Source organism: Pelodiscus sinensis, chromosome 21, assembly GCF_052426305.1.
Source record: "Pelodiscus sinensis isolate ZL-2025 chromosome 21, ASM5242630v1, whole genome shotgun sequence".
NCBI classification, from domain to species: domain Eukaryota; kingdom Metazoa; phylum Chordata; order Testudines; family Trionychidae; genus Pelodiscus; species Pelodiscus sinensis.
Window position 1 is genome coordinate 19,180,655 of NC_143072.1, and position 15,791 is coordinate 19,196,445.

At 49.9% G+C, this 15,791-nt stretch overlaps 1 protein-coding gene across 1 annotated transcript; it reads left to right on the forward strand.

The window, feature by feature from the left end:
- The first annotated feature begins 483 nt into the window (after positions 1-483).
- On the forward strand, positions 484-7,879 carry DYNLL2 (dynein light chain LC8-type 2). The gene is made up of 3 exons (XM_075904790.2): positions 484-640; positions 4,371-4,509; positions 6,507-7,879. Exons 2-3 carry the CDS (start codon positions 4,378-4,380, stop codon positions 6,642-6,644), a joined length of 270 nt encoding a protein of 89 aa, XP_075760905.1. The 5' UTR covers positions 484-640; positions 4,371-4,377; the 3' UTR covers positions 6,645-7,879.
- Positions 7,880-15,791: the final 7,912 nt, after the last annotated feature.

Here is a 15,791-nt window from a genome sequence, read left to right on the forward strand (position 1 = left end):
GCACATGGATGGAAAAGATTAGAGGGAACATGGGCTACCGCTGCAAACTTTCTGTCTGATGTGAATCACTGTCAGCACCCAGAGCCGACTGGCGACTTTGAACCTGACCTAGCCCTTGGTCTGCTAGGATCCGGAGCGACTCCACTTCTGCCCAGGGGGTTTACACGGCCTTGGGGCTAGAGCAGCACCCAGCCCCGCTCGAACAGAGCTGTGGAGGGCAACATGACAGGAGGCTGCCGCGGAGGAAGCAGCTCTGGCAGAGCGCCTGTGAGCAGCAGGGACCCACCCAGCCCCCCGAGTCTTTTCTGCTCCCCCCCCCCGGGCCCACTCTCCTCCCCCTCCACCTCGTGAGCGACGCCCGCTCCGCAATCGCCTCGTGGCATTGTGGGATGAAACAAGATGTAGGCAGAGAAGAGCGAGAGGAAAACGCTTGTCGCTGTGGGCCGAGGCTGCGCCGCAGCCAATGGCGAGGGCGGCTGGCTGAGCCACTGCAAGGGGAGGGGCGCCTATTTCAGCGTGGGGGAGGCGGCCGGGCGGGGAGCGCTGGGCAGAGCCGGGTACGGCGCGGGGAACGGGGCTGGCCAGCGAGTGCGCGGCGGAGGCGCTTCGGATCTGCTTGCTTGTGACTCCCGCGGGGCAGGTGAGCCGGGCGTGAGCGGGGGGATTGTGTTTGCCTGGGGCGCTCGCCCGGCGGCTCTGCAAATGGGGGGGCGCGGCTGCCTGGCCGGGGGGAGCGGAGGGGGCTGCGATGGGGCGCGGGGGGGCTGCACCCCCTTCTCTCTCCACCCCCCCCCCCCGCAGCTCCAGCTAGCTCCTGCATCCTTTCCCGGCTGCCCTGCCCCTTCCTTCGAGCATCAGGAGCCGGGGGGGCGCGGGCTGCTCGCGTTGCCCCCCCCCCACCTCCTTTACGCCTGCTGCAGCCTCTGAGTTATCCCCCTTCCAGCAGGTGACTCCTCGTCCATGGGGCAGCCCCTTGACGGGTCTCCCGGGCCACCTCCCCCACCCCACCCCACCCCCGTGGGTTTTAGCAGGAAAGTTACGCCGCTTTCTGGCCGGTCCCCCTCTACCCTGCCGGGCCTGCTCGGGCGGGGAGTATCCGCCGCCTCAGGCAAGGTCATCTGCATGCTCCAAACTGGGCCCTTCCCTTGGGGGCGGAGGAGGGGGGGGGGACGGGACGGGCACGTCACGCCTGCCTCCCCGGCCCTCCGCAAGTCTGAGCCTTCTGGGGACTGCAGGGAAACCTCCTCCCATGGGACAGCCAGGCTGCTGCGGGAGGAGATGCACTGAGGCCAAGCCTGGGCTGGTAGGAGATGGGTTTGGTCGCTGCTTGGCCTCTCGTACAGGGGGAAGAGGCTAAGGAAGCAGGTTCCCTCTCCCCCATCTACTCCTAGGAAAGGCAGAAGGTCCTACCTGTTCTGTGGCAATCATTCTGGGAGCAGCTTCTCCCCCAGAGTCCAGTGGGGTTTTCCTGCCCTGGCAAGATCTTGAGGCTTGGCTGGGTGGCCTCTCCTCCTGTGCCCTGCAGCAGCTACCCAAACCTATGGGGCTAGGGTGAGCTGTGCCTGGCCCTTTCTGGGAGGATTGGGGAGGGGGGTGCCCTGGTATTGTTAGGGCCCTGCCCTGTGGCCAGGGGAGGAACTGCTGCTCAGTGCTGCAGGTGGCAAGTGGCAAGGAGAAGGTTTGATGCCATAGATCTGTGTGCTGCTCCCTCACCTGTCCAGAGAGCAGTGACTGCAGCAACCTCCCCTAGCTGCTGTGGTGGAAAGGTGTAGCCAGGAGAGAGGGGAGCAAGGGTTGGGGGGAGGGCACAGAGACATCTACTCAGCCAAAGGGGGGAGTTTTCCCTTGTGGCACCAGCTTCAAAGAAATCCCAGGCAGGAAGAGGCTCTCTGGAGGTCTCTTGCTGAGAGTCACATGTATTACAGATGCCCTCTAAACTGACTCTCAGAGCAGCCACCTATGGGCTGTCTCTGGGTACTTGGCTGCCTCTGGGGCTGGAGATTCCAAATCTACTCCCTCCTGTTAAACAGGGACTGCCAGGGGTGAGAAGGCACCTGGGACTGGCTTCCTAAAAGCTTCTTCCAAATGCACGTGTTCTTTCCAGGCATTCTAGAATTCCCGGCATCCTCTATTTGTGCATTCTAATAGCAGTGCTCAATTATGCACGCTATCTAAAATGTATAAATTAGGGAGCAATATGAGTCTTCAACTGCAGGCAAAATAAAGAATTGAAGTATTGTAATCATAGGGCTGTTATGTAACTAGATTCTTTCTTTCTTTCTTTCTCTTTGGATAGCAGACTTCTTTAGTTGCTATAACAAAGCTACTCCTTCAGTTTTTCTGGGACAGCTCCAGGAAACAATCATTGTAGCAGACTCTCCTTAATGGAGCTAAACATGTATGGTTTCCCTCACCTCTAAACATACAGTGCTAGTACTGTAGCTCAAGATTTATTACTAAGACTTGCATGATACTGTGAATTTAGGTTTTCAAAGCCCCCTTGACTTGACACATTCTCTGCTATGAACAGGTTTCATGTTTCACTAACTTTGTGGTCATCCTATGGTGAAACTAACCATACCAATAGACATAGGCTTCGCACAGACAGCTGCTCTTTCCTTGTGTAGTCCTTCAAATGGAGGCCCTAAACTGGTTCTCCCGTTGTTCCACAAACTAACAATGGAGAACTGAGTTCGAAGTGGCTGTGTGCTTGCTATTCATGTGCTAGTTGAAATGGATCCTACCTCAAAAGTGCTAATCCAAACAGGCCCACTAGTTGCTCAGGCAAAATTTGCCAATTTTGTCCTACTGGGCATTTTGGCTGAGCAAGGATTAAACAATCAAATAAAAGTTGAATCTCTGTGGTCTAGCATGATTTTAGGTAGCCATATATCCATTTACTGTGGGTGTGGCCAAGTTTGCCCATGGTCCTGTAAAGTTTGTTTACAGCCACCAGTGCTGGCTCTGTGTTTTGTGCTATTGTTTAGCTCTAATTTACCACTGAGGGTATGGCTAGACTACCAGTTTTTGTTGGGGAAAAGGTACGCAAAATGGGCTTGGCATTTTGACTACCTTTTCAGATTCTTTTTCGGAAGAGGCTTTTCTGACATCTGGCCTGTTTAGACTGGGCCAAATGTTGGGGGGAAAACCTCTTTTGGAAGCCCCCTTATTCCTCGTAGAATGAGGAATACATGGGCTTCTGAAAGAGCACGTTTGCTCTTCCACAAAAAAGCAGAAGAGCAAATGCATTCCCTGGGCGCGGTGGAGTTTTTTCGGGATATCTCTGGTATCCCGAACTCCCCTCCCCTCCCCCCATTTAGCTGTACCCTAAATGTAGTCTAAGCCCAGCAAAGGCTTAGTGGAAGTATGGGCAATGCTGCTAGACAATATTGACCTCCCATGGTTTGGCAAATTCTCTGGTTTGACACCAGCCAGGTGCCGAGGGTGCTGGATTAGAGAGGTTCAACCTGTAGTAACTTTCAGACTGCATGAAAAACTGTGTCCCTACTGTGGGTTTTGAGACCAACATAGAGGTGACTCAGCATTGACCAGTATAGACCTCTCTAGCTAGCTCTAGCAGGGAGGAAGAGGGAACACCTGTCAGATGTGCCTTAATTCAGGCTCTTAAAAGGCCATAGACTGGTGTTCTTGTCTTGGTTGGAATCACTGTTCCACTGCAAAAGTAGCAACCCTGCCATCACAACCTTGCAATGTTATGTAGTGCATGAGACAGGATCGAAATGGTTTAGTTTTCATTGATTCCCTTTTGCGCTTTGCCAGGTTGAACAATGACACGGGAAGGTAGACCTGAAACTGCTTCACTTCTGGTCTGAACTAGCAAGGACTGCTGAATGAATGACCCTTCACCATACATTTGTAAAGGGAGCGAACACACACTTGTGTGAAATAGTGACGGCTTCCACTACGATAGACATTGAATGTGTTCACCTCCAAATAGTGTTGTGATACACAGTCACAGTAATACATCACGCCATTGGCTATATTTTCAAAGGAATCTGGCTTTTGCTATTTGCTTATTGTAACTTAAAGGGGTAGAAGATCTGTGTTTGGGAGTTAGGGGTTTTTAAAGCTAAATGTGTACGTGCAGGTGCTACTTGGCTGTTTCTAGTCTAATCTCCAAGTAGCTGCCTGTACTACACCTTTCCACAACCCAGTAGTATATCCTAGGATTGCTGTGTATTGTGCCTATAACAAGATGTTGTGCAAGACACAGGTTTGTATTTGATGCAGCCTGCAGTATAAACACTGTACCCAGAACTGTTACATTATGGAGCCAATGTATCTGAATGCATGACAGAACTGGAGCAGAATTCCTGTGAGCCAGTCTTAATCCTTTGTTCTTCCTTTAGGTTCACCATGTCTGACAGAAAGGCTGTGATCAAGAATGCGGACATGTCCGAGGACATGCAGCAGGATGCTGTAGACTGTGCTACACAGGCAATGGAGAAGTACAACATAGAGAAAGACATTGCAGCATATATAAAGAAGGTATTGTGTCGTTGCTATAAGAGAGCATAGAGCTAGCTGGAACACAGTGACTATCTTACTTGCATATTTGACCCTCTGCACCCCTGTGAGGTAGGCTGAAGCAGTTACCCCCTCCCCCCCCCCCCCCGATGTTACGCATCCTCTGGTGAAGTGGGTTTTACCCACAGAATCTCATGATACACTAACCAAAAGATATAGAAACATGCCACAAGACCACTTGTTGTGTTTAAAGTTAGACTAACATGGTCGTGTCATCTCTCTTCCCCCCCCCCCCCCCCCCCCCGAGATTGTTATCCCTGTTTCTCAGCCAGAGACAGATTCTATGACTTGGTGTAGACCACACAGGCAGTCTGAAGATTTGAACTCCGGATTTACAAGTCCTCAGCTAGAACCAATGGACCATTCTTGCTGGCTAGTCAAGCTAAAAATCATTTGTTTGCTATTTACCTTAAGTAGTGAGGTAATGTATTGTTGCCATCTCTCTCTGCAATTTTATGGAATCCTTAGAAGACATGAGATGACTTGGCTTAAGCCCTGTGTGGCTGCAGTAGTTAAACAAAACAACCCATCTAGTCAAGTGACACTCACTTGCCTAAAAGTGCTAAGTAGAGCTAGATAGACTGCCACTTCTGCCTATTCTTCCCCTCCCTCTCCATTTTCCTGCCTATTTCTAGCTTTAAATGAAGTGAATAGATCAGTGCTGGGGGGGGGGGGGGAAGGGGGGACTCAGCATTTCCTAAAATTAGGCCTGCAGAGATGATGCAACAGACCTCATGGCTGTCTGAACTCTTCACCTGTATTTATCTCAGAAAACCCTCAAGGTTAGAATAACTGCATGATCAAAGTATTTTTCGGTTTGATGGTATCTTGTGTATAGCTGGGTTTTTTTCTTGGTGTGTGAAGGGCCTACACACACAGCAGGGGGAGTGCACTATGGATGTGGGGGGGAACCCAGTGGAAAATACAACTCTGAAACCAAAACTAGGCAGGGGGATTTGAGACCAACTATTTAACTCGGTTCAGCTCTAATTTGAGTTGAATTGTAGATCTCCTCAGCTCATTGAGACTGTTGGTTTTTCTTAAAATCTGGCTTCTCCAGGTCAAAGTGACTAATTCAGAAAGGTCTTTGGGGGGCAGTGCAAGAAACACAGCATGGGGGACTGGAATACAACAGACCACTAAAGTTCAGGAAAGGCTTGTTGCATATTTGCTGCTTTTCTTGATATAAAGGAAACCACTTATTGCACATTCTATGCTGATACAAGAAAAGTTACCTGCAAAAGCCGCCTTTTGTTGCCTTGCTTCTTTCTGGTGGATAGAAAACCTCAGACTAACTTTCTTTTTCTGCAGGGGGTGGATACTGTTTTTTAAAAATCAGGAGTGTTCAGTCTGATATTTCCCAGTTGATGCCTGAGGAGGCTGTCAAGAGCGCTCACCCTTATCAGAAATTCTTCCCTACCAATTGCTACATTTGGTTAAACTGTTTGTCCCACTGAGACACTACTTCACTTGTTCCCTTTGCAAGGCAGACAATGTGTGAATTATTCTGCTTGTTTACATTAGGAAGTCTGGTCACAAACTCTTCTGCTTCTTTATGAAGAATGCCCAAAGCCTCACTTTTCCTTTTTTTAAAAGTGACCTTTGAAATCAATGGCTTGTTAGCACAAGCATGCCAACAGACTGTTTCTGTGAGTCGGCTTGGAATGGGAGGGTTTAAATGGTTCTCTGTAACAAATGGCCTATACATCTGGTTTGAATACCACTGTACCAAGGGGACCTTTAAAATCTGCAGCTTGTGTGTAAATCATTCAGTAAGTACGTGATGCTAGTGCAGACCTCTTGTCCCCTGCTAATTGTGTAATGTAGTAGTATCTTGCATGCACCTCTGTCTTCAGAGGTCCATTGCATTTGTATTGAACTGCAACCAATTAATGTATATTTTGGACTGTTTTAGTAGGGGCTTTCTTACTTAACTACTGTACTTTCTCTTCCTTTAGGAATTTGACAAGAAATACAACCCCACTTGGCACTGCATTGTGGGCAGAAATTTTGGCAGCTACGTAACACATGAGACAAAGCACTTCATCTATTTTTACTTGGGTCAGGTTGCAATTCTTCTGTTCAAGTCTGGATAGGAAGTAGGCGCAAGTGAAACTTGGACTGTAATGCACTGATGGCTAAAGCCAAGATTCCCTCTAACATGGCTGTGCCGCTGCATGGACTGTGTACTCTATTTAATGTGTATATGTTGCAGTAAAATCTACTTCTGTTTAGTTGCCTGGGAAGAAGGCGGCATCTTTTTTTTGGTTTTGTTTTGTTACGGCTTTATTTTTGGGTTGTATTGCACTAGGAAAACTGTAAATGCTTAAACAATGGCCTTTAAGTGGGAAGAAATAAAACTGTTCCACAAACAGCTCCCCCAGTGGTAACCTTTTCTTTGGTAAGGCTGGGAAATCACGTTTTGTTTAGCAGACCAAAAAGAGATCTGTTTGAGTTCATAGTAAATACTCGTGTTAGACTGTTTAAACTTCTCTGTGTGTATATGGAGGAATATCAACTTCCTTTTCAGTTTTAGTCTGGGGGGGTGGATATGGGAGCTGTCGATTTTGACTTTGGGTCATCTCAGCAGTTGGGGGGGGGGGAGGAGTAGTTATAATGCCCATGTAAGTTAGTAGGGAGGCTTTTTAATAAAGTTTTTATTCCAAGAGCTTATTCCAAAGCTTACCCTATCTTGGAACTGCATGGCAAATCCTACGACTGGGCTTTGTTTTCTGTAGAAATGCCTGCATCCACTGCCCTCTGTGCAGCCTACCTGGCTTAACTAAACTGACAGCAACTTAATCTCATCTGAAACTCTTAAGTGTTTCCCCCTCCCCCCCTGCTTAATTTGTCTCTGTAGGAGGCAGAATCTCCTGGCCTCAGTTGCTTGGTGGTGAGATGATCCAGAACTTAGTTGCTATCACTGAGACATGCTCTCTTCGGCCAAATGGTCTGTTCCAAAATGGACTAGACAATTTAAATTTAGTGACTGACACCAGAATCTGAGACTTGATTTGGCATGCCCATATCTGGAATACACTGCTGTAACACAAGTTTCCTTGAAATCGCCATGTGCTCCGGAAGGCTTGTAGACATGTTTTGCATGGTTGTTGATGGAGACAATCCTCCAGGAACAGCTTCTGTGTCTCAAATCTCTGCCCTCATTTTTTTTCTTAGCAGAAGCTGTTCTGAGAGGAGAAACTTGTGAATGTATTCTCCCAAGGCAGAATAGTCTCTCCAGGAGGGTCAACAGTGTTGTCTTAGTGTAGTAATTTCTAGTTCAAATGGTAAGAAGGTACCAGGGTGGTGCACCTTCTCCCCTCCCCCCCCCCCCCCCCCAAAAAAAACCCACTTATGGCAGCTTCTGCAAAACCTGGTGCTTGCAGTAAGAGCTTCCTGATCAGTAGCTGATACGGGCAAAATTTCTAAAATGGAGTGAATTCTTTAGGACAAGGTGACTCTGAACTCTTGGCTGAATCAAATTGATTGTTGAAAGTAACATGTCACTGCTTTATGTTCTCTGTATTGGGGAAGGGGGAAGACAGTGTAACTAATTGTGAAATGACTTAATGACCCAGGTTGGCGACTTCCTGACGTAAAAGTCCTTGTGTCTGTAGACTGTGCAAAATCCAAAGTATGCCTAACTTTGTCATATTGATAGAACCATGTTGTAACTAGACAGGATGTGGTATAATTTATTTCATGTTGACAGAAAACTTCCCATCTGGGGACGAGGTGCATTGGGCTAACCGGGGTACTCTGGCAATCTTGTCTATACAGAACTCCACTTTTGATCTAAACTGGAGAATGTGTATTTGTTTTCCAAGCATGAGTCCAATGTGAACCTGTTCACTCTTCTGTGGAGCGAGAGATGTTCCCTTCATAACTGCAATTGCTCAAATACCTTTTTATTTTTCAAACATTAAAGGTGAATTGACACGTTTAAAAAGCTTCTAGTTTCTTTTCATACCGGACTCGCGGAGTTTAAAAAACAAAACTACTGTACTTGGCAGATGGAACAGCAGCTCATCTATGTTGGAAGGATACAAAGGCAGGGCAATCTAAACTTGCTACACTTGTAACACTTTAATGTTACTTTTTAATCTGTCTGCGCTGAACTCTGTAGATCAGACAACACTTAATACTGTTTGCATGCTTGAGTCTCCAGCTCACCAAACCAGCTGCTGACCTTAAGATGCTTCTCTCTGAAGTGAGTGTAGACCCTCTTTCAGAATGTCTCTAGGCTGGTCCTGAGAAGGCCTCATTAGAGGAAGGGTTCTAAGTGGGTACTGGCTATTCCAGACACGCTGGCTTGTAAAATCGTTTAACTATTCTAAACTGATCTGCCGCAGATGACTGATGTAGCAGCTAGCTTTCCTTAGTTACCACAGCTGAGCAAGCCTTCTGGAGTATTAACCCTGCCAAACTAGACCTGGGTCCTTGGATTTGCTTGTTGGATAAATAGGGTCTCAAACTTCCCTCTCCCTTCTCCCCCTCCCCCCCATGCACCTTCCTCTGTCCTGGAAGGTAATCAGAGTATTGAGACTTGAATTTAGATTTAATGAGCTACCAAGTAACTTGAAACCAGTGGCTGTGTGGAGGAACTGCCTTTTTAAAGAACAATTCACATTAAGAGGTGGGGGGGGAGGGAGAGACATGCAATCAAGACTACTAAATTGCTTTTCACATGTGGCTCTTGAGCCTTACACTTATCTCAGCAGGATTCCAGACCCTCTTGTGGGGCATCCCATCTTGAAAGTCTGTGCAGCCCCCGTCCCATTGAAGGTGACAAAGTGCTTGAGGTAGTGTCAGCAATTTCTTCCATGAGAGCCATGTAGTTTATGCCCCAGAAGGCAAGAGAAGCAGTGCATTTTGGTGTACCGGCAGTTTGTAGACTTCCGTTCGAGACGTTCTCCCCTCTCCAAACCACTATGAAAAGAAAAATTGCAACTTGCATAGGGATCTAACTACTCTTTGACTAAAGGGTTTACACACCAGCATTGGACCTGGCCTGTCCAAGATGCAATATTGGCATGAGGCAGGTGGAAATAATCTCTTCAGTAGGTGCTGCTCATCCTGGAATAGCCAAATGAGCCTCTCCACGTGGAGGGATGATCCTGTGGCTGAAAGGGCAGCCCTATGAAGCTGGACCCTCATGTACCAGAGTCCACCCCCTCTCAGCTTTAAATTTAAATTCAAAGTTGAATTGGAAGTTTGAATCTATTACCCCTCAGCTGCAAAAGGCAGAGAATACTTACCCTGTCCAGGTCGCAAGGAAGGTCAGTAATGCTGGATATTGCAAGAAATGCTGAGTATTTCCACTTGGTTTGCAAACCAACTGTACGGGGCTTTCCTCCTCGGACTTCATGCAGGGAAACTAAAAGACAAATCAGGTACTTCCAGCTTATGTGCTGCTCTTACTGGCCCTCTGAACATCACTTGAATTAGCTGTGATATGCTGTCCAAATCTGCTGTGAAAGGAAAACCTCCAGCATTAGATGTTAATCTACAACATTTAAAAAAAAAAAAGTCAATAATTGTATAAATTGATTTTTTTTAACCCCAACCTTCCCATGGGACATTGGAAGATTTCTAACAGTTATCAACTTTTTAAACTCGGGGGGGGAAGAGTAGATCTATGTAAATCTACTTCACATGCCACTCAGAGGTTGCCCACTTGCATGTATTAAAATGGTAGTTCACTGGTAACAAAGGAAAGAGTTGTATTGATTTCAGAGGACTTGGGGCTTGTCTTTGCTTCCTGGGAGATCAATGCTGTGATCAGTCTCCCAGCGTTTGATTTAGCATGTCTAGTAAAGTCTAGACCAGCTCAATCAACTGCTGATGGCACCCCCATTGACCTGGTTGTGAGGAGTAAGGGAAGTCCATGGAAGAGTTTCTCCCATCAACCTGCAGTGGGGATGCCACAGCAATTCAACCTAAAGTTCGGCGACTCAGCTATGCTATTGATGTAGTTGGAGCTGTGTATCTTTCTCTCCACATCGAGACGTGGCCGTTGACTCAGGCCTTTGGTGGAGGAGGTAATGAAAGTGGTTGGGGAGGAGGGGAACCTGGTTCAACCACCTGGCCCATTGTATGTAGTTGTGTGACCTCCCTGACAGGTTCTGATCCTGCCCTTTCTCAGCTTTCACTTTAAACCATTAACTATCTTGGGTGAGCTTCCAAAGAATTTTCAAAAATGCAAGAGTCAGGGCAGGAGATTTGGGGTGTGTGTGTGTGTGTGTTGGGGCAGGGGGTTGAATGTGTGGGTGGGCTCAGGGCAGGGGGTGGGAACTGTAGGAGTCAGGATGGAACTTGGGGGGCTAGGGCAGGGGAGAGGGTGCTCATGTCGGGGTTGGGAAGTGGAGGGGGAGATGAGGGTAGGAATTGAGGGGTGCAGGGTAGGGGGTTGGGTATGGGATGAGGCTTAGTGCAGAGAGGGTGTAGGAATTAGGATGGGGTGAAGGGTTTAGGGCAGGGGCCTGGGATGTTGGGAGTGGGGGGTCTTACCAGGGCTGCCTGTGGTGGCAAAGATGGTGCTGCTCTGGGGGAGGGGGCACAGTTTCTGGATCCCCTCAGTATCTACTGGGGGAGAGGATGACTGTTTCCGGCCTCCTGGTATCTCCTCTGGGGGGCAGTGGTTTCTGACCCTTCCTGGTGTGTCCTGGGGCAAGGGGATGCTGGGCTGGGGTGCTTGGTTGTTCTTCTCCCCTCCCCATCTCCTGGAGTTGGGAGGGGGTCACTGTGCCCCCCAGCATCTCTTGGAGGTAGGAAAGCTCCAGGCCATGGTTCACGGCCCCCAAGTTTGTCCTGAGGGTTGGGCTGCTGGGCTGCGGTTTGTGTCCCCCCAGCATGTCATGGGATGGGTGAGGGCTGCCGGGCCATGGTTTGCAGCCCCCTGCACATGTCCTGGGGAGCAGAGGTTCATGCCCCCTTCACATATTCTGGGGAAGGGCTGAAGCTGGGGCCAGGCCGTGTGGTGGCTGCCCAGCTGCTTCAGGGCAGGGCCACATAGCGGGTGGCTGCGCTGTGTGCTGGTGCCAGAACCGGGGCCATGGTTTGCCTGTTCCAGGGGCTGCTCCATGACCCTGGACACAGGAGCAGCCGCACCACAGCCCGGCTTCAGCTCCAGCAGCCGCCTGCTGTGCGGTCCACTCTGGGAGTAGCCGAGAGCCACCGGCCCCGTGTGGTATGCCCTGGCCCCTCACTTTCCCACCACCACCAGCAGCAGCTTACCATCCAGGTGCAAGGGAAGTGAGTGCTGCTGCACGAGGAGGTGGGCAGGATTAGGCATGCACCCGGGGGAACTCCTATCCGCTCCCAAAAGAACCATATGTGGCCCACCCCTGACCTAGAGGGTAGATATACAGAGTCCCTAGATCTCAAAGTGATGAACAGAGGCTGTTCTCAGTGGTGACAGATGGCAGACCAGGAGCAATGGTCTCAAGTTGTGGTGGGAGAGGTCTAGGTTGGAAATTGGGAAAAACTATTTCACTAGGAGAGTGGTGAAGCAGTGGAATGGGTTACCTAGGGAAGTAGTGGAGTCTCCATCTTTAGAGGGCTGTGTCTAGACTGCATCCCTTTTCTGTAAAAGGGATGCATATTAGACACATCGCAATTGCAAATGAAGCGGGGATTTAAATCCTCCCCCCACTTCATTTGCATAAAAATGGCCAGTCTAGACGCGGATCTTTTGGAAAATAAAGCCTTTTCCAAAAGATCCCTTAGTCCTTATTTTAAGAGGAATAAGGGATCTTTCGGAAAAGGCTTTATTTTCCGAAAGATCTGCATCTAGACTGGCACTTTTTTCTGGCAAAGCTCCGAGCTGGAAAAAAGTGGCAGCCATTTTTATGCAAATGAAGCGGGGGGAAGTTAAATCCCCGCTTCATTTGCAATTGCGATGTGTCTAATTTGCATCCCTTTTACGGAAAAGGAATGCAGTCTAGACACAGCCGAGGTGTTTAAGTCTCGGCATGACAAAGCCCTGGCTGGGTTGATTTAGTTGGGATTGGTCCTGCCTAGAGCAGGGGGCTGGACTTGATGACCTCCTGAGGTCCTTGTCAGCTCTATGATTCTATGAAAATATCAAGGCATGAGGGAATAATCCATATTAAAAAAATTCAGAGGGGTCCGCCCCATAGGGCAGCATCCTGTTAGGGATAAATAATAAATCACCATCAATGAGACACATCACTGTTTAATGACGTGAAGCCAGCCTAGCTCGTTAGTGACTTCAAATGTCCTGCCCATCTGATGATGATGTCGTGGTTGGGATGAAAGTGGGAAGGCTAAGTCCAGCAGAAAGCTCTCCATGGGGCAGAGAGGCTAGTGAGGCAATAAGCAGGAATATCAAACTACTCACTCATTTGTGACAATGCTCTTTGCAGGCTGGGAGCAAGGCAGGTTAGTGGGGCTGTTTTGTGGTAGGTTTAAAACACACCAAAGGAAGTTGTTCTTCACAGAACACATGGTCAACCTGTGGAACTCCTTGCTAGAAGTGGTCCATGGCCACCTGGCAGGTGGGCTGTGGCTTGAGGCTCGCCCCCCCCCCCCCCCGTTAGCCAGCACTGATGCTCCTGGCCCATAATCTCCTCCTCTCCCCTCCCCCTGCAAGGATGAAGTACCAGTGCTGGCTTCCCACTGCGGTGGGGGGAGCCCTAAACCTCGCAGGCCAGATCCAGCTTGCAGTGGGAGCAAGTGGTTCTGCGCACGGCTGTTCCCCCTCTCCCAGTCTGGGGGAGGGGCAGTGCAGGGAAGTGCTACATGAAGGCTTTCCTACTGCTGCCACTTGCTGGACTCACAGCCAATGGGAGCAGCCAGAGGCGGTGCCTGGGAGCAGTTGGGAGCGCGAAGCCAGGTAAGCGTCCCCCATCCTCCTCATGCCCAGACCCTGCATCCCCACCCAGACCCCCTCACCCTCAGCTCACTCCTGCAAGGTGGGGAAGGGCCCAGCTCCACACCCCCGGAAGAGGCAAAGACGAGGGCAGTCAGTCCTTAGAGCCGCCTGGACCACGGTGCTGGGCCCCTCAAAGCCATCCAGCGTGGCACTCCCGCAGCAGTTCAAAGGAACCCCGGGCCCCTTTGAAGACTGGGCCCCAAGGCAATTGCCCCTTTTGCCCCTGTCAGCTCACAGGGGCAGGGCCCAACAGGGTCGTGAATTCGCTTCAAGACAGAGTCGATTAAGGATAGTTGCTTTTATTAATCTCGCTACGTCACTTCTATTACAGGCTTAATACTGCCAGATGGTTACACAGCTACTGCAAAGTAAGACATCAATAAGCACAGGCAGAGCAATGGATAAAAGTGTAACAACCATTTGGAAATGCTTACGCCCCTTCAGTCTGCAAGGAGTCCCGCTCCTGGCACCTTGCACTCGGCCGCGGTGGACGTGGCTCGAGCTAGGGGGATTCAGGGCACCCTTTGAGGTCTAGGTCCCTGTTGAGACTCAATGGGCAAGGGATTTCCAACACTGGTTATACTACAGTTGTTACCGGATATGCACATACCTGGCTCAGTGCCATTCTTATCACTTTCATGAGCTGACACTGAGGTCAAACTTGTTTACTGCTCAGTAGTTTCCTAGCTCAAGGCATGGGTTAAAGCTGATAACACCCAGCTGCTGTTCGGGCTTCCAGGAGCCAAGGCTGTGCTAAGCTGGGTAGAGCATGGATGGAAACTTCCATCCCAGGTCTGCTAAGCTGCAGGACCCACAGCTCCACTCTCCCTGCCCCCCCACCGTCAGTGGGCTTGCCTGCACCCTACTTCCCACCCAGACTCCGCATCACCACCCTGTCCTGCACCCATTTTGTCTACACGGGTGGTTGGCTGGTGGTCTGTGGAAAGGTCTGTGGTGGGTGGTGGGCCAAAAAGTGGGAGAACCACTGCCCCAGTTCGAGGGGGCACCATGCATGGCCTCCAGAGTGCCTTTTTGAGTGGATTTGGCTTCCTTTAACGTGTTGCATGTTAACAGAGCTGTAGGCTCCCGTTCACCTGCAGAGGTCGCTTTCCTATCTTGTGCATACTTTGCAATGAGGCTAGTCCTGGTGCCAGTTCCATGGAAGGCAGCGAAGCAGCTTCCCTCATGGGTTTGGATTTGCCGGCCGTAATGCTCAAAGGACAATTTCAAATCCACTCCTCCTGCTGTGCCCCTCCTCTTGGCCAGGGTGGTGACTCTCTTGCAGTGGCTTCCTAAGCCTCCTCTTGCTCTTTTGGAGCCATGTGTGTATGGCAGGTGGCAACCATCACCAGCCCTAGGGAGTTATCAAATCCATCAAGGTCTGTAGGCACCTCCTGGGCACCCCACTGCTTACAATCATAGGAGATTTGAATGGGAATTTGGTGCCTAAATAGCAGTGAGGAGCTGGGGTTATGTGTTCCAAAGCTCACCGGTGGAGCTTACGCTCATTAGCCTTCCAACTCACCTCACATTTCTGCCCTTTCGAGCCCTTTGCAAACTCAGCGTCCTCATGCTCCTGGGCAGCCGGTAACCTCACCCCCATCTTACATGTAACCCATGCACCGGCTGGGGGTGGCGTGCTGTGCCAACTAGTGGCCCTGAGACCACTTGCAGAGAGAATAATGAGTCTGCTCCACAGCCTTTGTTAACAGCCATCTGGCCTTTAGCCCCTGCCGCTACTTGGACTAGGACCCAGGCGTCTCGGGGAGCCGGTCTGGCTTTGGGCCGCTAGGTCGGTAAGAGACTTTTCAAATGTTTGTCTCATTCAAGCTGTCAGCTTCTTAAACGGCCTCCCCGCCAGAAACGTATGGACATATGGGATCACCCACCTGAAGCTTGTTTATGAACCTGAGCTCCATTTTGGGCAAAGGGGAAGTTTTGTCCAAGGATATCACGGCGTCTTTTTACCCTTCAGCTGGCTTCCAGCATCCAGATGCTCTCAAAGGAAAGGGTAACAACTGTTCAGCCCAGTAATGCTCAGGATCTGAGCCACAGTTTCCTGTACGTTGTGGTTGCCAAGTTCATGTAGCTCTACAGATGCATCCTAGGTCTGGTTATCCTGCTGCCATGGAAACCTTGAGACAGGTGAGTGCGCCTGAGCAGGACTGCTCTGGACTCCTGATTTATAGAGAGTCAAGGGTCCTCTTGAAGGCTGTTAGCGTGGGGCTGCAGAGCTTGGGTGTGGGGGCTACGTATTGAACATGGGAAGAAAGGTGATTGGCTTAACGGTGCTATGGATAACTGAGGCCTGAGCCCTTGTGCGTTTGTGCAGCGAGTGCATGTGTTT

Bases quoted from the DNA above. Each gene is read 5' to 3' on its own strand.
- DYNLL2 (XM_075904790.2), top strand. From the start codon at position 4,378: ATGTCTGACAGAAAGGCTGTGATCAAGAATGCGGACATGTCCGAGGAC. The intron at 4,510-6,506 runs GTATTGTGTCGT...CTCTTCCTTTAG, and splicing joins TTGCAGCATATATAAAGAAG to GAATTTGACAAGAAATACAA.